The sequence below is a fragment of the Urocitellus parryii genome, chromosome 5, assembly GCF_045843805.1.
Source record: "Urocitellus parryii isolate mUroPar1 chromosome 5, mUroPar1.hap1, whole genome shotgun sequence".
Classification (NCBI taxonomy): domain Eukaryota; kingdom Metazoa; phylum Chordata; class Mammalia; order Rodentia; family Sciuridae; genus Urocitellus; species Urocitellus parryii.
In genome coordinates, this window is record NC_135535.1 from 94,645,883 (window position 1) to 94,668,241 (window position 22,359).

At 35.8% G+C, this 22,359-nt stretch overlaps 1 protein-coding gene across 1 annotated transcript in view; it reads left to right on the plus strand.

Moving 5' to 3' along the window:
- Rerg (RAS like estrogen regulated growth inhibitor) overlaps positions 1-19,643 on the plus strand; it is a 116,614-nt gene extending 96,971 nt beyond the window's left edge. Inside the window, exons 3-5 of the mRNA XM_077798971.1 lie at positions 6,534-6,590; positions 16,430-16,503; positions 18,007-19,643. Of these exons, the coding sequence (XP_077655097.1) occupies positions 6,534-6,590; positions 16,430-16,503; positions 18,007-18,414 (539 nt within the window). The 3' untranslated portion in view covers positions 18,415-19,643. The remainder of the gene's footprint in view (positions 1-6,533; positions 6,591-16,429; positions 16,504-18,006) is intronic.
- Positions 19,644-22,359: the final 2,716 nt, after the last annotated feature.

The following is a 22,359-nucleotide window of genomic DNA, read 5'->3' on the forward strand; positions in this document are numbered from 1 at the left end:
GGGGGATACTAACCATCGATTGGATCATGGTGTTGGTAGTAGCTAGGTATTTAGGAGCCCTATAGACAGCCTTGAGACATTCACCTATTTGCATTTAGACAATTACATGTAATGAAAGACGTAATGCTTGGGATGAACGTTGGGGTTAGGGGATGGAAGGTGCTCTTAAAAAGAAAGAAGGAGAGAGAGAGAGAGAGATTAGAGGAGAATGGAAAGAACAATAAATCTTGAAACGGGAAAGAAAGAAAGAAGGAAAAGGGGAGAAAAGAAAAAAGAGAAAAAAGAAAAAAAAAGAATTTGAAGTCTTAGAGATCCATTTCCTTCTCTTCCAGTAGGCGGAGCTGTGCCCTCCAAGCTGAGCTTCTGCCCTTTATGTGCTGACAGCAATCCCTGTAAGGCGGCTCCTGGGAGTCTCTCAATCCTGTTAGTCCAGAGTCATTCCACTTCTCCGGTCCCTCCTCCCCTTCCTCCTGCCAGCCAGCCAGGTCCTGCTCACCGGAGGCAGTTCCCCAATGATCTGGTTACACTTTCAGCCCCACCTCGTGCCCTATTTCCCGAAAGACTGAGCACTCTCTCTGTCATTCATCTAAGCCCCAGTGCTGTGGAGTTGTGGTCTGGGAACCAACAGTTTAATTTTTCCAGACTCCTTTGTTGGGCATGCCCCCAGAAACTGGTGACTAAGACCTTGGGTGTCGCTGATGGTGGTAAGGGGATTTGGGGATTGGGAATCCCCTCTGCTTCCCTCCGCCCTACAGTCACGCCCACTCCGTTGGCCATCAGGGGAGTCGGCCCCTACAGTCACACCCCTGGAGAGCTTCCCAAGGTTTCCCGGCTGCTTGTATCTGGTGGGGGTGGGAGTCACACACCTGCTAAAGTGGATTCTGCTGGGAAGGAATTTCGTTGGCCAACTCTGGTGATGTCACCTCTCTGCTATGGCGGGCCCCAGGCTCCTTGCTGGAGTGTCCGAAGGGAGGGGTGGGACTGGTCTGTCTCTGGTCTGACCCAATCTCGGTTGGTTTCAGTTCCCGGTTCGCTATTTCATGAAGGCTTGGCTAGAGACCTCTTCCTAGAGTCCCTGCTCCGCTCCTGCTGAGCTGCGCCTCGGAGGCTGGTCGCCGGGTCGCGCGGGCGGCGGCTGGCGGGTCTGGACCTCCGCGCTGTGTGGCAGAGATTCACTCGTCTGGGGCAAACTGTCACCTCCAAAAATCCTACTAATTCCTGGCTGGTCTCTCTTCAGTGGAATTTTGCTAGAAGTTTCTCAGCAGGTAGAATCTAAGTGTATCAATGCGTCTCTCTGACCCCGTTATTGAGGAGGTACTGAAAGTGCTGCCTCCCTGCCCGCCACCATGTTGGATCCAATCTAATAATCATTTTAATAAAAAAATAGAATTATAATTTGTGTAAGGATCATAGAACAGCTACTATGAAGGATTTCAATTATATATTCTTATAACCTTTCAAGAAAATAGTGATGGAAAGATGGTATGATTCTAATGTGAGCTCTTTTGTGTTAATTTTTCTTCTGCTTCTTTAACTGTTAAAGGTGAGTAATCTGTGGCATACACTGATGCATCTTTTTCATCTATTCAATAAGTAGTTTTTAGTCTACCATGTTGGCAAGGATTTGGGGAAAAGATACACTTTCATGTTTTTATTGGGACTACACATTGGTGCAACCACTCTGAAAAGCAGTATGGTGCTTTTTTTACTAAGAATGTAACCACCATATGACCCAGCTATCCCACTCCTCAGTATATATCCAAAAGATCTAAACTCAGCATGCTATAGTGATATAGCCACATCAATGTTTATAGCAGCATAATTTATAATAGCCAAGGTATGGAACCAAACTAAGTACCCTTCAACAGATGAATGGATAAGAAAATGTATTTATATCTTCAATGGAGTATTATTCAGCAATAGAGAAGAAGAAATTTTGTCATTTTATTCAAATGGAATTGGAGACTATCATGTTAAGTGAAATAAGCCAGACCCAGAAAGTCAAAGTTTGAATGTTTTCTCTGATATGAAAAAGCTAGTCTAAAATAAATAAGAAAAGAGAGAAAACAAATGACTGGGGGATTCCATCAAAATAGAAGAAAGAGTTAAGTGGTGGCACATGCCTATAATCCCAGTGGCTCCAGAGGCTGAGGCAGGAGAATCATGAATTCAAAGCCAGCCTCAGCAACGTGGCAAGGTGCTAAGCAACTCAGTGAGACCCTGTCTCTAAATAAAATACAAAATAGGGATGGAGATGTGACTCAGTGATTGAATGTCCTTCCTTTAATCCCCAGTACCCCCCCAAGAAAAAGAAGGAGGAGGAGGAGGAGGAGGAGATGGAGGAGGAGGAGAAGGATGATCACTACAGTAGCAGAAGTGGATTGAGAGGGAAGAGGGATGAGATAAAGGAAAAGGAGTGGAATGAATCTGACCTAAGTTTTCTATGTACATATATGAATATACTACAGTGAATCTTGTGTATCTTTATGAGACACTAATTTGTTTTAAAAAACTGTAAATAAATAACAGAAAGATAAGTAGAGTGGAATAAAGGAAACAAGGGGAGGGAGAAGGGGAGAGTATGGAGGGAAAAACTGAAGACTGAATTAGAGCAAATATTATTCTATATATTTATGATGAAATGATTCCTAATGTAATGTATAACTCATATGAACAAATAAAACAGTGAAAAAAATAACAAAGAGGAAATCAAGCATAATGATAAAAATAATGATATAGAATCATCTTGGTCGTTTTATTTCTCTCATCAGTGGTGGTGGCTGTAGTAGTAACAGTAGCTCCCTAGTAGTAGGTAAACCCCATATCTTTGGATCTTTGGATTATTCCAAATGCTTAGAGCAGAACACAGCATGGAGGAAGCACTCCATAAGGATTTGGGTAAAGCCACAAGGTCAGGGAGAATTGAGAGTGAAGATATAACATGAGATGGTTTATGTCTTGACAGAATCTTTGGCTGCTTTGTGGACAGTAGTCTAAGGGGTTGTGAGGGTCGGGAGAAGCAGAGCTGCTGAGGAAGTAACTGGGTGCTAACGGTGAGAACAGGCCATGGGAGCCACAGTGGCTGAGGAGGTGAAACAGAAGGATACATTGCACCTGGCTACCATGTTCCGTAGTAAACTTAAAATAAAAATTGGGAATAAATAATACTGATGATGTTTGATGACCACACCAGTAAATGGTGAAATGTCACCTAAGTACCTCAGACACAACTTAAGTAATAATAAAACCTTGAAAAGACATCATGTCCACAGATGTAAAATTATTATTTTTATTCTTGAATAGTTTTAAATTGAAACATTTTTGAGAACTTAAAAATAAATGCATTTCTTTTTTTATAAGTAACCTATAAGACATGAAATCATATCTTCAAAGACTGCATAGCTAATATGTCAATTTTTCAGTGTTTTTAAAACACATTTGAAATATTTTCTGAAATGCATGATTCTGTTATTAAAAATAATTATTCACATGTGTCTCTTTTAAAAGAATACTTGAAAATATTTATGGGGATTACCTGAATTAGCCTTTCTGGTTATGTTGTAAAAATGGAGCAAATAACTCAGAAGTCGGTAGGAACAACCTTTTCAGCAACAAACACTATGACTCCATGTTGCATAGAAGTCATGTTCTTTCCGACCTAACCCCAGAGCTAATTTCCTCCTGTGTTATACAAAATTGTAACAAGTTTTTAAATGTGGCTTATCAATTTATGACATTATAAAATAACAACAGAGGAACAGGTAGTTTATTAGAGGTGGTTTCAGTGGCCATAGCCAAAGAAGACAGATGTAGTATGTGAAGGAAGAATAAAATTATATATGCACATTCAAAAGCTTTAAAACTTTGAAAGCCCTAGCACTCTGGATTTATTTTGCTTCATCCACTTCACAAAAATATTGCTGCATAACTACACAGGCCACTAACCAAGATTCTTTACCAGATCCAGACATTTAAAAATGATGTAATTATGTTCAGTATATTTTATTTTGAAAAGCAAGTACCTAATACATTTCAGAAAGATTGAGAAATGATTAACATTTCAATGATTTTGGAATGGGAGAACTTCCAATTTCAGTTATATGAAAATTAGTTAATTTGGTGGCTGAGGTTGTGGCTCAGTGGTAGCACACTTGCCTGGCATGTGTAAGGCACTGGGTTCAATTCTCAGAACTGCGTATAAATAAATAAAATAAACATTTCTCAACAACTAAAAAAAGTTTTTTTTTTTTAAAAAAAAGAAAATTAGTTAATTTTGATATCTCCGTTCTTAAAGATGACAAGCAATTATTTTCTCCAGGTTACAGCCTTCATAGTTAAAATTACATATTCTAACAAAAGATGAAACTCTTTGAATCCCATGGGCAGTTATGTTTACTAACATTGTTAATTTTAAAAAGAGAAAAAAAATCTGTCTGTACTTACTACTTCATATATTTTTTAAAAAAAATTAAAATCCCAGTCTCCAGAGAATGGATAGCGACAGACTGTGAACATTGCAGCTCAAACCACAGATAGGCTCACTGTGGGAAGAATTAGAGGGTCAGGGGCCTTGCTACTTTAGGCTCTGCAGAGATTCGGCTCAAATCCAGCCTCCCACTCTGTAATTAGAAAGGACACTGCTACTTTTAGTCTCCAGTGGCTATGGTCTCTTTTATAAAGTTCTCATTTCAGTTTTCACTGTCATCTCCCACATGAGACTTGAGGGTAGCAGGCAAAAAACCCTGTTATTCCTAAAAGTGACAATAGACAAAGAATGGCAATAATCTTCAACTAATTAGTATTATTTCTTCAAGAGTATCTTTGGGCTACTACATTCAAGGTATTTCAGTAAAAATAAAAATGCACTAATAACCAATATTTTAAAACTAGGAAATTATAGGCATTGATTCTTTAATTAAGGTCAGTGGAATCCCAGGGAGACCATCAAGGGTCTTCAGAGGGCTTGAAAGTCTGTGTAATTTCATCCCAAACTGTATGTACATGTTTCTAGAAAAAGGATTCAATGTTTTCAGTCCATATTCAAAACATCTGTGATGACCCCTTTGACATCTTTCCTAGTATTAACGACCAGGTATTAATCAACTCTAATACAAGTATAGGAAAATGTTCAGCATATGTCCCATCAATTTTTAAGGACAATAGAGTCCATATACTCCGAATTTTTTCTCCAACCCATATTCCAGTGAAATATGATTCAGGTGACCTAGGATTTAAAATCAGTTGGATACAATGGATATATTATAATCATTGTAAACAAATTTCCTGAATTCAAATCCTGACTCAGACACTAACTAGTTAGATGAGTGCAACTGAATTAGCCTCTCAGGGCCTCAGTTTCCTTATCTAAAAAATGGGACATAGTACCTGCCTCAGGGGTGGAATGAGGTTTGAGACATTCCTTCATGTAAAGTGCTTAGCACAGTTCCAGACCTGGCTCTGACTGTATTTCATCAATGTTATTTTGGAGGAGCTTTAATGAATCTTCAGTAGAATTCTTAATTTTTAATATCTATGTTTTTATAATCTACAATACTAGCTTGTGATCTTTCCGTTATAGTAAAACTTATCATGATTTTAACTCATGATTGTCAATCTTTCTTTTATTGGTACATATTAACTCTACAGAATAGTGGATTTCATTCTGGCGTATTAGTATATGCATATAATATAATTGGATCAATTTCACTCCTCAATACTTCCTTCTATCCGCTTTCCCCTACTGTATTGGTCTCCCTTCTACTTTCATAGTATGTATGTATTGGTACTAGGGATTAAGCCCCAGGGACACTAAACCACTGAGCTATATCCTAAACCCGTTTTTTTATTTTGAGACAGGATCTCACTGAGTTGCTTAGGACCTAGCTACATTTCTGAGGTTGACCCTGAACTTTAAATCCTCCTGTCTCAATCTCCCAAACATCTGGGATTACATGCATGTGGCATATGCCTAGAGAGATCTATTTTTATGTATGTATGTATGTATGTATGTATGTATCTATCTATCTATCTATCTTTTTCCTCTAGCTTTCACATAAGAGAGAAACCACATGATACTGCCTTTCTGAGTCTGGCTTATTTCCCTTAACATTGTACTTTCTTAGTTCCATCCATTTTCCTGCAAATGACATAATTTTGTTCACTCTTTATTGGTATTTAAACTTTTGACACCTCTATTTTGATTCTTTTTATCTGAAATCATTGTATTCCTAAAAATGTTGTATGATGAGCATTGTCACATGGTGATATTTTTGTTTTTAACCCTTTGACTGAAGGTACACATCTAAGCTGTTGATTAATGCATAATAAGCACATTACAACATGATTTCAGTTTTAGGCCTCAATATGAAATTGAAAAGTATTGAAATAAACATAAATTTATTGGGATTATATACACTACAGAAATATTAAATGCATATAACGTTGTATAAATCTTTTCCCTTTCTTTAGAAGATTAAGAACTCTATCAAACTCGAAAATTTGATTGACATGCTGTTCTTTTTTTCCCCCCACAGCTCTTGTAGTGAGATTTCTGACCAAACGGTTCATCTGGGAATATGATCCCACCCTCGGTAGGTCAAATTTTGTTTCCTTCTATCATCTTCCATTATGACATTTTAAAGCTCCTTGCAGCTGCTTTGGAAGTAAGATAGTTATCATATCATGCAAAGAATCTCTCTAAGAGGCAAGAGCTGTGTTTCATGTTGTATATGCTTAGAACCCTGCAAGATTTTAACCTGAAAATGAAGAGACTAAGTTAAACCTAAGACACAAGGAAGTGGCAATATGATACCCCCCCATTAAAAAAGAGCCCCACTCCAATGGGAGAAAAAACAGGCAAAGCAAATTTGGTGTGGGGTAGAATGGCAAGCTGAAGGCAGTTTAACAGAAAACCCAAAGTTCTGAATACCAATTTGGGGAAAGTGTAAGAATAAACTGTGTCCTCCCACCAATTCTTCTCTCCTATGAATCAGACTAAAATGTGTTTAAATAAAGATGCAAAATGTGTGGTCTGTGGATCTTGAAAGTAAAAATAATGTTTATGCATAAAGTGTGGGCAGACTATTTCTGAGCTCTTTTGTTTTGCTTTGGTTTTTGTTATCACTCCAAGGTTACATATGTTCAGCTTAAAGGGGAGCCTTCTTTCTCTCTTGTGTCTTATTATTTTCATTCATTTATTTGACAAATATTTATGAACTGCCTTCTGTGTGTCAGTCATGTTCAGATACTGCAGATAAATTCATTGGCAAAAAGAAGAAAAAGAAAAACCTCTGTTTTTTTTTAACCTGCTAACAGTCTAGTAAAGAACAGAATCAGTAAGTAAATAGATATATATCCGATGATGCTGTAAAGGAGGACTGAACAGGAAATAATGAATGCTTCTGCAGTTTATTTTTCAATATTTAATTTTTAAGTCTATTCAGTACTTACTTGAGAAGTACAAGGTGAAGACCAAACATTTTTTTTTCCAAATATTTGAGCAATTTTCCCATAGTTAAATAACTCATATCTTTTCCACATTACTTTCAGTATTGTCTTCGTGTAATAAATCATTTATGATAGGACACAATTTAGATTCGCTTTTCACATCACATTCAATACTATACTCTTGATATTTGTATGCAATATTTTACTACTCAGCATTACTAAGAAATTTTATTTCATTACTGTGTTTTACAAAATCATCTTGGCTACTTTCTCCAGTGTATTTTTTTTCAAGTCAGTTTTCAAACTGTCATCATATGATGATTTTGATTGGATTTGCAGTAAAACTATAAATTATTTTTATAAGATTCATATCTTTATGCTATTCAAGTTTTTAACCTAACATATCTCTCTGCATTTATTCTTCTTCTAGGATTTTTCTTTTAAATATTTTGTTCATCAAAATTTTTCAACATATTTTAAAAATATAGACACACTAAATTTAAGATGATCTATCTGGATCTAAAAATGCACCTGTTTTTTAAAAATTATTTTTTTATTGTTTTCCTCACTTAAGTAGATACCTGTTGCCTTCTTATATTTTCATTATTTATATAAGTTTACAGAGATTATCTGAGAATCTCAATGATCTACAGGAGTTTAAAAAATACTAATTATTTGTTATACTCACACATCTCGATGAAGATGAAATGCTCTAAAAAGGATCTCATAATCATTTATTGCTCTTGCTCTGAATATGTTCCAGTAACTAACGCTATTATTTTTAATTAGTCTTACGTGGACCATTTTCCTTTTGTTTTATTCATTCTGAAAAACAACTGCTATTAATAGAACCAGCCTGTTTCCATTGCTGGCAATGCGGGCTTCATCACTGATAATGGCGAGATTTCTCTGAGTGCCCTCGCTGCTCAGCTCTGCTAGGAGAGCACTGTGGCTGCTAGGCAACAAGAGCGCTCTGTCCTAGGACTTCAGGAGTAACAGGTGCATGACTCACTCCCAGGTGATGGTTTCCTTTAGATTTCACTCTGGAGACTGGGATTTGTGTGGGTGTGCACACCACTAGAAACCACTAATGTTCTGCCATAAAGGAGACTCCAATTCATTTGATTCAAGAGAAATTAGCATTTCCTGGGCTTAACTTCACAATACTATAGAGAAGACCAGATCCTTTGTTGAAGTCATGGCTATTTTAAAAGTCCAAGACAACCACCAACAGCAATGGCTATATTACAAAGCAAACTGACATAGCTAGGGGAAAAAATAGTCTTGCATTCCGAATTCAGTGTCTTCCTCAGAAACAAGGGACAGCATTTTAAACTTGTAAAAAAATTGTTGCTCCATGTAGTTGGAAGCCATAAATACCATTCTACATATTAACAAAACTTGAATATTTACTGTTACAAAATAATTCTAGAAAGAAATTGCTTGCTACTGTAGTCCCAAACTTCTAGATGTCAAGCCCATTGGTTTTGTTTGTTCTTTTTTGTTTTATTTTGTTTTGCTTTTTTTATGAAGAGGGTCTATCATAAGAATTTCAATTAGAGATGTAAGGGGTAGAAAGTGAAGGGAACTAAATCTACACATATTTAAACTTCTGTTTCATAAAAATGGGAGTTTTATTAAAAAATATTCAGTGTTTTGAAGGATACAAAAAATAAGCCATTTAATCCTTTTCATTGAATGATTTTAGTTTCCCTCTTTTTTTTTTTTTTTTTGCATTTCACAGCAGACTAATAAAATCTTTGTCAAAGGCCAGTAATTGTTTATGAACAACCCACACTCAAGTTTGTAATATTTGGGATGTGGACCATCTAACCAAGAAAACCCCTAATGGGGATGGCCGCAAAATTCTGGCTGTAGACAAACATAATCCATATTGTATAATCTCAACCAAGAACTGAATTTCTACCTCCAAGAGCTAAATTGCCCTCTAAGAATGTGAGTCATAGAAGAGGATACAAACAGAGGCTTAGATTGTCTTCAATTGTGTATGTGCCCGTGAGTGAGTGAGTGAGTGTGTGTGTGTGTGTCTGTGTGTGCGTGTGTGTGTGTGTTGGAGACATTTGGAGAGGAGAGAGACTGCATTTTGGTACACACATTTCTATGCTGGTGCATAGGAGGCACATTGCATTGTGTTTGAATGGATGGAGGCTCTCTGTATCTACATAGTAAAAGGGTGGGATTCAAACAGATTAGACCCACTGGTGTTTGGATTCCCTATGTGGTTCTTCTTGCCTGCCTTACAGCTCTTTCTGCTTGGAAAGATTTATACAAAGAGAGATACACACCCAGAACAAATTCTCTCAACTGGATACCAAAGCAGAAGTGCTCAGCCAACTCAGAGCACTATATAATACAGCACTGCAGGGAACTTGGAGATAGTTCTTTGACAAATAAGGAAGCAGGTCTAAAGAAGTAAATTTTTATCCAAGATTTCTTAGTCAGACCAGCAGTAGAACTGAAGTCAATGCAATTTCCACTCCAAAATAAATAACATTATTAACTGCTGTTGTTTCTGTGCCTCTTAGTGTCCATACTAAAGTGCTGAAATTTGAAAAAAAAAAAAAGTACCAACTAAGTTACTGTAAGAGTTAACCACGTTTAACATCCCTTTGAGCATGAACTCCTCTCGGAGTATACAAAATATACTTCTACTTATAAAAATTTGACTGAATGCAGGTTTTAAATCATATATCTCACATACACAGTGAAACTAGGATTTTTTAATATGCCTAAATCCATTTTGAAGCTAATATTTGTTTTACAGTAAACAACATTTTGATTCATTTTAGAAGTACCTCCTAAACAATAATCCCCTACCCTTCAAAAATAAAAAATAAAAACAGAGACTCAAATTATCATTTTTGTTAGTAGGAAGAAAATTAAAAATCTGATCACCATCCGGACACATACACATTTTCTCATGTGTTTTAAAATGAACATCAGCATTTATTACAGAAAAAAAGAACTTAGTGCATTTTTTCAAAACTATCTCAGAGGAGCTAGCACATACACATACATTGTTTCGACTCTGTGGCTAGTACTTCCAGAGTTTCACATATAGAGAAAATGGGTTCCTAATGAAAGATACTTAAAGAAAATATGTTCAAAATGGTGTGAAACTGGTATTGGTCTTAGATGAAATCCCCACTGCCACCCACTGCTAAGCCTGTGGCAGACATGCTCTCATTTCCTGCATTTCATCCTTTTTGTTTCAATAACAAGCAGCCAAAGAGTCACACGACTTCAGACAATTTTCATTCTATCCTATTTGCCCCCCTGCTGCGGCCTTCTGTGGTTGAAATACATATCCTATTTATCATGGAAGTAACCGAGAAAATTTGCCCTGTCTCTCAGACAACTTTTGGTGCAAAAAAAAAAGATGGACTAGAGCCCAGAATTCTGTTTTCCAGGCTCCAGGGCTGATGCCAGTCTTTTGAAAAGGGAAGTCAGTATAAAGAACAGTGAAGCCGAAAACCAAAGGGCGTGTGACGCTGCCCAGACTTCTCCCTGAGCTTGGGCAATGAAGATGGAAGAAGGAGATCATTGAGAGAACAGTTAGAGACAAGTAGCTGCTGTAAACGGAATTTTAGAGCATTCCATCATACAAAACTAATAATCTCTCATGATAGGGATGGAATATTCTAGAACTGAGAATCAGCATTCATACTGTGTACAGATTGCAAGTTCTAAGAGAATGAAAATAGTACAAAATACACCTAATCTCATTTTAAAATACTACTTTTGGAAAATACAATGGCAAGGTACATGCCTGTGGTAACCATCATGGCACAGTGAGGATGGCACATACGTTATGTTTGAGGCTAAGTTCATGCCACTTCACTCAGCTTCCTTCCTACAGTTTGTATTTTGGGTAGGAATTTATATTTATGGTAAAATTATTGTCAAAATGCTGCAAAATAGTGGATAAAATGGAAGAAAGGTAGATAGACAAAATAATAATAATAATAATAATAATAATAATAATAATAATAATAGGATCACTTGTTCATAGCCTATCCCTGTGGAAGCAGAAACTTTTGCTTGCTTGGTTGGTCATTTAGGTAGTTTGATCAAGATAGTAATTATGTTAGTTAAATTCTCTTTTCATTGCACTTTGCCATTATTGTATATATGAAGCCTTTATATTATTGTTTTTTTTTTGTCCCTGTATACCTTATTCTGACACCCTTTTGCTCCTCTTTCCCATAAGTATATTCTAGTGTATTTAATACTAAATGTAGGTTTTCTATTACATCCCAAAGCCACTCCAAAGCCAGTCTTCCTGGTCCAAAATCTGACTACTACCACTTATCACCTTTGTGGGCTTCAGCAAATTATTTACTCCTGTTATGTCTCAGTTTCTTTTTCTAAAATGGAGCTAATAGTAATAAAAATTTTATGAGATGTTTGTGAAGAGTAAATGAGAACATAAATAAAGCATTGAAAACAATTTTTGTTCAAACATTCAGTTTGTGCTATTATATCTATAAAAATAATTTTTTGTCTATTCATTTAAATTTACATAAGTTTTATTGTGTTGTGTCTCTATTTCTAATCTTTATAACAGAATGTTATAAAGTCCATATATGTTGTTATGTATCTTCTGCATAGCGTTCCTTAGTGTGCCACATTTAACACGTCTTCCCTGTGTTAAACACCCAGTTAGTTGCCTCCAAAGTGAACTCCTTCTATCACCCGGGAAAACCTTGGCTTAAATCAATGATTCTCAAATTTTAGCATTCATCATAAGCACCTGGAGGACTTGTCAGAACACACATTACTGGATCCCATTCCCAATAGGTGTGGGGTGGAACCTGATAATTTGCATTTCTAATACATTCCTAATTGATACTGATTTTGCTGACCCAGACACTAGACTTTGAGAAAAACTTCTATAAGAGCCTGGACCAGGTTTTTGTTTTGTTTTATAATTTCCCTGGGGTACATGTATGGAAGGAAGTTGCAGGTTCTTAGGGTATATGCATATTTAATATTGTTAAATTGCCCTCCAAAATGCTGAGCCAGTCTACACTCCAATTGCTGGTACATGGAAACCTCTCTAGAATCTAACCAAGCATTTCATTATCTAACTTTCTAATTTGGGCCACTCTATGATTGTAATATAATTTTATAAGCTTCCCTCTGATAAGTAACCAGGTACAGCATCATTTTATATACACTTGGTCTTTCTCCTCTGCAAATTTCCTCTTTGAATATTTTGCCTATATTTATTTTCTCCTCATCCATCTTTTTTACTTTTAATTTCTAAATGTTCCTCTATAGTTTAGGTATTTATCAATTCTGGGTTTTGATGTGGCAAATACTTTCTCCAGGTTTTAGCTTATTTTGTATTGCATAAATTTTTTTAAATATAGTCAACTTGTTTATTTTTAGATCCTTGTGTGTGTGTGTTTTCATATTTTAAATTTATTATTGTTTTAAGTTTACTTTTCAAGTCTAGTTGATTTAAATATTTAATCCATCTGGATTTACTTTTAGTGTATGCTCCAGGGGGTTCATAGAGTGAACTATTCTTTATTGGTTGTTCCCATTACCATCTATGGAACAATGTATTCTTCCTCCCCCCCACCCCACTGTAGTTGTGGTGCTACCTCAGTCATATACTAAATTCCTATATAAATGAGCATCTGTTTAAGGCTTTATGAATTTGCACATTCTGACACTAGTACCACACTGTTTTGGGTAGTATTATTTACTTTGCATGACATCATTTTAGATAAGCTTATTTAGTTCCTCACAAAGTCTGACCAGACTTTGAGTTTGAATTGCATTAAATCTGAGATCACTCTGAGGGAAATTTAACATCTTTTAAAAATTGTTGCTCATGCCCTTTTCTTGGAAATTTTCCTATTTATTTGAGTATCATTGGGGCCTTTTCATGAAATTCTGAACTTTGCTGGTTGTGCTTGTTCTCTATTGTTTCTTAGATATTGTCATTTATTTTATTGCTCTTGGGAGTGGTTACTTGTCATTTATATTTCCTATGTGGTTTTTGCTGATATAGAGGAATTTTAGTGATTCATTCTGATAGACCTCAAATTCATAGCCTTGATTTTTAAATCCCTTTCCCACCCTTATGATACTGAAAGCTCAGTCCTTGTTTCCATTTCCAATCCAAAAATGAGAACAAGTTTTGATATAAAGAAGAATGTTTTGTTGTTTTGCTAGCAAAGGAGAAGCAGAGGACTCCTGTCCCGGAAGCTGTGATTCTCCCTGCTAGAGGGAACGCAGGGATTTTAAGAGAGGAATAAAGGGTGGGGATCCAAATATCATGAGTCAATAGAATTAATCAGTGTCAGTCTGCTGCTGTCCTTGAGAAAGCCATTGCTCCAGTTCCCAGGTCTAGAGCTTGTTTATCCTTGTGGGCAGTGACATTCTTCCAGGCAGCGAAGGACATGACAGCTTAGTTGGGGACAGGAAAAATGTTCATCTCATTTCCCTTTCCCCCACTGTTAGGGAGGGCAAGGAGAAGATGAAGAAAAGGAAAAACAATCATGACAGGTTTAGAATAAGTCAATCCTGATCAAGCATCAAGGTTTGTACCCAGAGCGTAAAGTGGACTCCCATTACACTTATGTCTCTTATTTATTTTTTCCTATCTTATACTGTCCAGTGGTTTTTTTTTAATTTTTGTGTGTATTTTTATTTTAATTTTTTATATATGACAGCAGAATGCCTTACATTGGGATATAGCTCAGTTGGTAGAGTGCTTGCCTCGCATGTACAAAGCACTGGGTTCAATTCCAGCACCACGCACACATACAAAAAAGAATTATCCAGTGTTTGTAGTCCATGTTGGATTATATTTTTGTATAGCACATACTTTCTTTGCTTAAGAGTTTGAAGACAATCTGTATACTTAGTCCATTTATTTTATGTATGCTATGGGGTTTTATATGTAACATTTTTTCATGTCAGGGAATTCCTTTTATTCTTAGTTTTCTGAATATTTCTAAAACTCTTAAATTAATAATGAGATCTAGGGAGGAAAGTATTTTTCTTCTTGATAGAGTCAGTCATGTGATTTGTCTTCTTTAGTTCATAAATGTATGAAATTGTGTTGATAATATGTAAACACTATTTCCATTCCTGAAATAAATGCTATTTTCATAATATTTATTAAACTGTTGAACTCGATTGGGTAATATTTTATTTATAAGTTTTGAATCTATGTTCAAATATATTATTATTTTGTTTTCTTCTTGTTACTTTTGTACTACTAGTTAATGGAGTCAGAATAATTTCTCATAAAAGGTCATACTTTTTCTCTCATGCATGATATTTTGTATTTTATTTATTTTCTTATATATTTTAAAAATTATTCTCTTTTCCTTTTTTTTACTTTTTCTGTATTTTATTGTCTTCTGAAATAAGTGTGTTTACTCACACCTGCCTCCCAGGTCTTCTCCTCACCTCCACCCTGATATATAATATATTAGAATCGCATCGAATTGTAACTGTGGACTGCTTTTGGTATACTTTTGTTATTTTCTTTTATGCCATAGATGTCATAACTGCTAAGAAGTCCATTGTCAAATTTGAGTCATATCCTTTTGTAGGTGAAGAGCTTTTATTCTCTAAATCTCTTTAGATTTTTTTTCCTTTTCCATTTATATCTTAAATTTCACTGAAATTTAGATTGAAAATTTTTCCTCACATATTCCATTAGTCATTTTGATCTGAAGTGTTTCAATGACTCTCATCCAGGGAAATTCTTAGTCATCACAACTTTGAATATTTCCACATCTCTGTGTATTTTGTTCTTCTGTCTTTGAGGTTCATTTTATAAAGAATGAAATTTCTAATTGCATTGACCATACTTCCTATTAAGTTTTCAGCTTCTGGTTTTCTTCTTATCACTTCCTGAGACCTGAGAGAGTTCCTCCTCCTGATTTTCATCAGCTGCCAATTATTTATTGATTCCTTTATTTCAGTTGTTCTAGTTTTCCTATAGAGTGCTTGGTTTTTACCTTTGGTTTTCACTTATGTGATGAGGGTTACATTCAAGCTTACCTAGTCTTCTTACACCTGCTGACTTCTCTTCACCCGCTCACAGCTTAGGTACCACTCTGCTCTTGACCCACCTCAGCTGATACTGACTAGTTACTGTATCCTGCTTTGAAGAGGCAACACAAATGAGAGAAATCTGCATTGTTCCTTTTGTCTTCCAAGCTTCCCAGCCCTCCTTTAATTTGGGTTACTGTTCCTTGTCAACTACAAACACTGGGTCCCACCTGTCTATTACTGCCCCAAGTGTTTCCCATGTTTTACATCATTTGGTAAGATCTATCCACTTCCCTCTAATATCTATCGGGTTGAGGTTTAGAAAGAAAATATTAGTTTCTGATTGTATGTAACTTTGTTAGGAAAATAAATTAACAGAGCTTTACAGAAACTGGACATTTCGGGGCATCATGACCAAATCCATTTTGTGGAAAACCACCTTGTCATTCTAGAAAATAGAAGCCTCAGTTTATTGAGATAGAAAAGAGCACTATAGAGAACTGACCTAAAAATGAAATAAAATGGAACCTTAAGAGGAGCAGACAGAGAATCAAGGAAACAAAGAGAGCTCCCACATTCTATGCCCTGAAGTAGTGGCTCATTAGAAATTATGCCTGTGTACAACCATAGGTATGAAAAATTGGGCTCTATATGTGTAATATGAATTGTAATGCATTCTGTTGTCATACATAACAAATCAAAATAATAAATAAATAAATAAATAAATAAATAAATAAATAGAAAGAAATTATACCTGGAGCTCTGGGAGTACAAAGATGCTACATTCTTGCACATTATTCTTTGCTTCTCTAGCCTGCACAATCCCCTGTACTACAAGACAGATATGCTGTTCCATGCCTAATTTCTCATTTTAAAGATCAAATTAAATCTTGCATTTATTTACCTGTTTGTCTTCTTTATTTGCTCATTCTCTCAGAATCAACCTACCGACACCAAGCAACCATCGATGACGAAGTTGTTTCCATGGAGATCCTTGATACTGCTGGTCAGGTGAATAGAAATTGAACTAAAATATTTTCTGCATCAAATAAAAAAAGACATGCATAATGTGCACAAAAATTGAGGCATGTCATTCAAGTGACTTTTGCATAACTAAAAACTTATTTCTACAATTTTATATATTAACACATTTCTAGGAGCCTGTGTATAATGTTTATGTAAACTTCGCTGTGCTTCAAGAAGGTTTTGAAAATACTGTAATATTCATATATTGTCCAGGTTGGAATCTCCCACCTGTTTGGTGGCTTAGCAGGATAATAAGAAGTTTTCATGGTCAAATGTACTTTGAAATGCTTAGATATACTTAAACAAGTGCCTTTACTGATAGTTTGCAGAGGTTTTATATGCTAATATGCAAGGTAACCCTTTAAGAGAAAGTATATAGTATATATTGACTTCTCTGGCCATATATAAATTTGTCTGTTTGCTTCAAAATGCTTTATTTTGGAACTCTCTCCTGAAATATTTTCTTTGTAAATCTAATTTGAGGTCAGTTAGAGCTGAAACGATGAAATAATTCATAGATAGGTTTAATTCTTTATTTAAATTGATTTTAGTTGTTTAAATACATGAGAGAGGAATGCATTACAATTCTTATTACACATATAGAACACCATTTTTCATATCTTTGTATAGAAATGACCAGTGGGATGAGTTAACAAACTGGAGTTTTCCATGGTCCTTTGTCAATAATCTGTGCCTCCAACAAGACTTGAGTTGAAGAGTTTAATCCATGAAATGTTCTTGAAATTAATTTCACTCATGTACTTCTCATCACCACCTCTTTATGCTCTGACCTTCACACTCTGAGCCTACTGAGAGAGGCCACAGCCTCCAGAAACCACTTGAACCTTTAAAGGCAATGCTTTCTCAAATTATAGGTATACCTTCCGGTGAAGAATCACTTAATAAGTTTCCATCATTATTGGTACTGTGTGACATATTTGGGGTATTGGCATAGGGGGGAAAAAGGCCCACCTTAAAGTTGGACTCTTTCTTTCCCTAATTGTCTTCAATGAGAAAGGAGATTAAAACACACAAAGAAACCAAAAAAAGGTAGAGGGTACATCTTGCTGAATTTTGGCTCTAATTCTGATACCCAAATATTGGGGTAACAACCACTTGTCTATTATTAATTTATTAATTTTCAATTGTGATGAGAAAAAGTCTCAATAGCAATATGCTCAACCAAGGGTATAATTTATTAATAGTTCTGTGATTATAAAAGTAAGAATATAGCAAGAAAAATTAAAAGTAGAAATTTAGTCTATGAGTTAGAAACTTTTCAATTGCCTGAAGTATGTTGATATGAGAAAGGAATGCTCCTATTCCAAACTCATTGAGAAAGTAAACTTGGGAAGGCAGACAACCAAGACATTTAACAAAAGTGGATATGGAAGAATGGTGACTAAGGGGTTATTATCAGCATCAGCAGTGTCTATGCATTGTGATCACCTCCAAGTTTCTGAGCTGCTGTTTTTTCTTGGCCTACAGGAAGACACCATTCAAAGAGAAGGGCACATGCGATGGGGGGAAGGCTTTGTGCTGGTCTATGACATTACTGACCGAGGTAGTTTTGAGGAAGTGCTACCACTGAAGAACATCCTAGATGAGATCAAAAAGCCCAAGAATGTGACTTTAATCTTGGTTGGAAACAAAGCTGATTTGGACCACTCCAGACAAGTGAGTACAGAAGAAGGGGAGAAGCTGGCCACAGAATTAGCATGTGCTTTTTATGAGTGCTCTGCCTGCACTGGAGAAGGGAACATCACAGAGATCTTCTATGAGTTATGTCGAGAGGTGCGTCGCCGGAGGATGGTGCAGGGCAAGACGAGGAGACGCAGCTCCACCACACATGTCAAGCAGGCCATCAACAAGATGCTCACCAAAATCAGTAGTTAGGCTTCTCTAGTCTTTCAGAGGCACTGCAGAGGTGGGTTGGGTCATTGGAAACTGTGCCCTTCTTTTTTCCTTCCAAAAATGAAATGAAATACCCCACTCCTTGTTTTGACTATGGGAATTGTCTGGGCTTCTCATTATTCCCCACCTTCCATAAGTTTGGGGTTTTAGAGTGTCTTGTGCAGTTTCAATGCTGACAATTATTCCCTTTCCTGCTTGCATAGGATCCACTCCGCTACAGCTTGAAGATGTAGCTACCAGAAATTGAGAAATGGCTGGGCTCATATTCAGCTATTTTCAGGCATCTCCACATTGCTTAAACAAGTTGGTCTTTTCAGAGGCATTTTAAATTCCATTTCTTGTCAAAGACTACCAATGATCATCATAAATGTCTGAGATAGCACAAAATAAAGTAAAAACACCAGAAGGACAGCTGAGCTGTTGGAGCTAAGACTAGAACTCCAGTTCCTCTTTGAAGTGAGGATTTTCTGAATTATCTTAAATCACTGAGTTTTTCTTTAACCCTGCAATTTGTTCTTACCTTGAAACATGAACACATGAAGGTTTTTCACTGTCATAGAGTTCATTTCAATTTGAGTTGATTCTCTCAATGACATATTAACCATTATGCCCTGATTCTTCTTGCTTGGCTTATACACCTCTGTAATAACAGAGGCAGCAAGACCCACTATTCAAATCTTGATAAAGCTTTCTCCTCAAACCCAAGGTGATGTAAAACATTAGCAATCTTTTCACCAAATTCTAATTTCATTGCATGCATGTAGGAGTTAGACTTAGAGATGCCTGATTGTTTCTCACTCTGTTTATCACCTTAGCAGAAAGACAATAATCCAAACAACAGGGTAATTAGGAATGGAGCTTAAACACCCCTCTGTAGAGAAGCCAAGGCTCTGTGCCAGTCACATCAGAAAAAGAAGCCTCTGCTTCATTAAGATGACCACATGATTTCTTTAACATTTTAGGTAAATTAATTCACTTAGAAGAATTCAGAAAAGAACAGATGATTTGAGTTCATTATATCTGAATAAATGTGCATAAAACAGATTCTTATATTATAAAAGTACAGCCTATAACTAACAAGGCTTTATAACTCTCTTCTTCCTCTTATGCCCCCATATATCAACATTTGGGCACTTTATTTTAGAAGAAAATATATATCTTTTACATATGTATGTATTTGTAAATGCATAGATATATGTATAAAATTTGTAAGTGTTGGAAGCTTTAGTTCACCATGTATTTGGACAACTTGGTGTAACTGACTTTATTTTATGTGACTATAATAAAAAGCATAATTTTCAAATTTGGGCAGTCTTTCTTATAATAAAAACATGAGGGCTGGGGATGTGGCTCAAGTGGTAGCACGCTCGCCTGGCATGTGTGCAGCCCGGGTTCGATCCTCAGCACCACATACACACAAAGATGTTGTTGTGTCCGCCAAAAACTAAAAAATAAATATCAAAAATTCTCTCTCTCTCTCTCTACCGCTCTATCTCTCTCACTCTCTCTTTAAAAAGAAAAACATGAAACATTTTGTAATTTTAGGAGGCACTTGAGGGAGCAATTGAATTACAGAGTTGAAAAATCAAGTAAGCCCTATTTTTAAAATTTAGCTCCCGTTGATAATTATAGCTGCTACTTTTAGAGTGCTTAGGTGCTATTTTAGGCATGTTATATATTATTCCCCCAAATCATCACAATCACCCTATGAAAGAGTATTACAATGATCACAGTTAAAGACAAAGAGTCATAAGGGGAAAAAAGTAATGCAGCTGCGTCTACACAGAATTTAGTGGGTAGAACCAGGATTTGAACTCAGAGGTTCAAAGACTCAGACTGTATAGTCCACACTACTACCCACTATGTAGTTCTTACCCTTGAACTGTAGATATGAATATAAAGGAATATATATATATATATCATATACACAATTCAGTACAAGTTAGTCCACTGGATGGTGTCAGACCTGAACTTTAAAGAATATATGAGAAAAATTTAAGAAAGAAAGTGGTGAAAATGTCATAGGCAAAGAATATTGTAGGCACATTTCATGGAGACATGAAAAGTGATGGATGGTAAGTGTGAGAAATTAAAGAAATTTATATGGCCACATATGTAATTTTTAGGGGGAAAAGAGAGGATATCAGAAGATAAGAATAGAAAGAAAAGGAGTAAAGGAATAGGAAATAAGGATAAAATACCAAAAATTCATATTCTTGCAAGCAACTACCCATTAAAGGACCAAGTTAGAAAACTCAGCTGTGATTCATTTTTAGTAATGTCCATTTAGACAATGTAAAGGGAAAGGATGCCGTAAAAGTTACTTTTCCATATTTATAATCTCTTCCATTCTCTCATATTTGTCTTTGGAAATATAGCTCAGTCAGCTCCTATTAAAATCAAGCTCGTAGGGAGACAGTAAAATACTTGTGTGTCATCTTCCAGTAAAAAAAAAAAAAATCTAAGAAAGTTAAATACACAGCCAACAACACCAGTAATTACCCTAGACATATGAATTCAAATCCAGACCTGTTAAAAATCCTAGAACCACTGACATAAGTTCCAACTGGTGATTATAGAAGAACATGAGATTACATAAACACAAATCAGCTATTCCTCTCATGCCCAGGCTTCTCCACAGAGAAAGGTCACAAAGAGGTTAATATTACTAGTAATTTGGAAACTGAGTCACATTTTCATGAGTGCCAATGATGCAAGAAGATATATCTAGTAAAGAGTAGGGATAGGGTTTTATTTTCAGCGTTAAAAGCATATCATACTAGACATGATGGTATTATAGGTGCCATATTTACTCTTACATATTAAACAACCAGAACAAACAGATGAAATATATGTAACAATGGTTTTTAAACATTGAAGAATAAGCAATAAAGTACTGTGATCCTAGAGAGAAGGGAAAGAACTGATAATAACACCTATGATTTCACCAGTAGCCAAGTAGCAGGTTCTAGAAAGCAATATTGTGAAGAAATACTCAAATAGACTTTGGTGGTCTCACTGAGTTGAAGAAACAAAAATTAGAACTTCAGGAGGCCAAGACCTTAAGATCTGTGGGATATAATGTCTGAAGGAAGGGATCTTAACAGAGAAAAAAACCCTACAGGTCTGTGAAAGGGTTCCTTCAGCCTTTGACTGAATATGGATGAATGCATGATGAGAGGAAATTACTTAAGGTTGAAATAAGAAACACAGAAAAGTAGTAGGTCAAATTTCAGGTAAACCATACATAGGACTGGGAATAGTTTACCAGCCATGCTGAAAAGACTTTGTAATATATAAGTAGTACACATGACATTCAACGGGATATTGTAGTATTTGAGTGTACACTTTCCCTAGATCAAGATGCTAAGTATTAACAAAGTTTTAAAAAGCCTGAAATTGATGAAGCTGAGTTCAAGTAACTTGATTTCAAGCTAGAAAAAAAAATCCAACATACTATATAAAATTATACAAAATAAATCCTGTACCCAACAAGGTTAAAAATTATGATGGTTGGCATCCAGTCAAAAATTATTATGCACACAAAGAAACAGGAAAATATGTCCCATAAGTAGAATAATAGTCAATCAACAGAATCAGATTATGAAAGGGCAGATGATGTCATTACCAAAGAAGGAAAATAAAACAGCTATTACAAATATATTCCATATGTTCAAGAAAGTAAGGAAAGACATGAACATAGTGAGGATATAAATGAAAGATATAAACATGTCCCAAATATAACTTCTGTATGAAATGATAATACACTGCATATGATGAACATCAGATTATATCCTGACAAAATAACCAGTATGCTTGATGAAACAGCAATAGAAATCATCCAAATAAAAAAACATTTAAAAAGACAAAAATGAGCACAGCATCAGTGATCTCTGGGATAAAATCGAGCAGTCTAATGCAGAGATA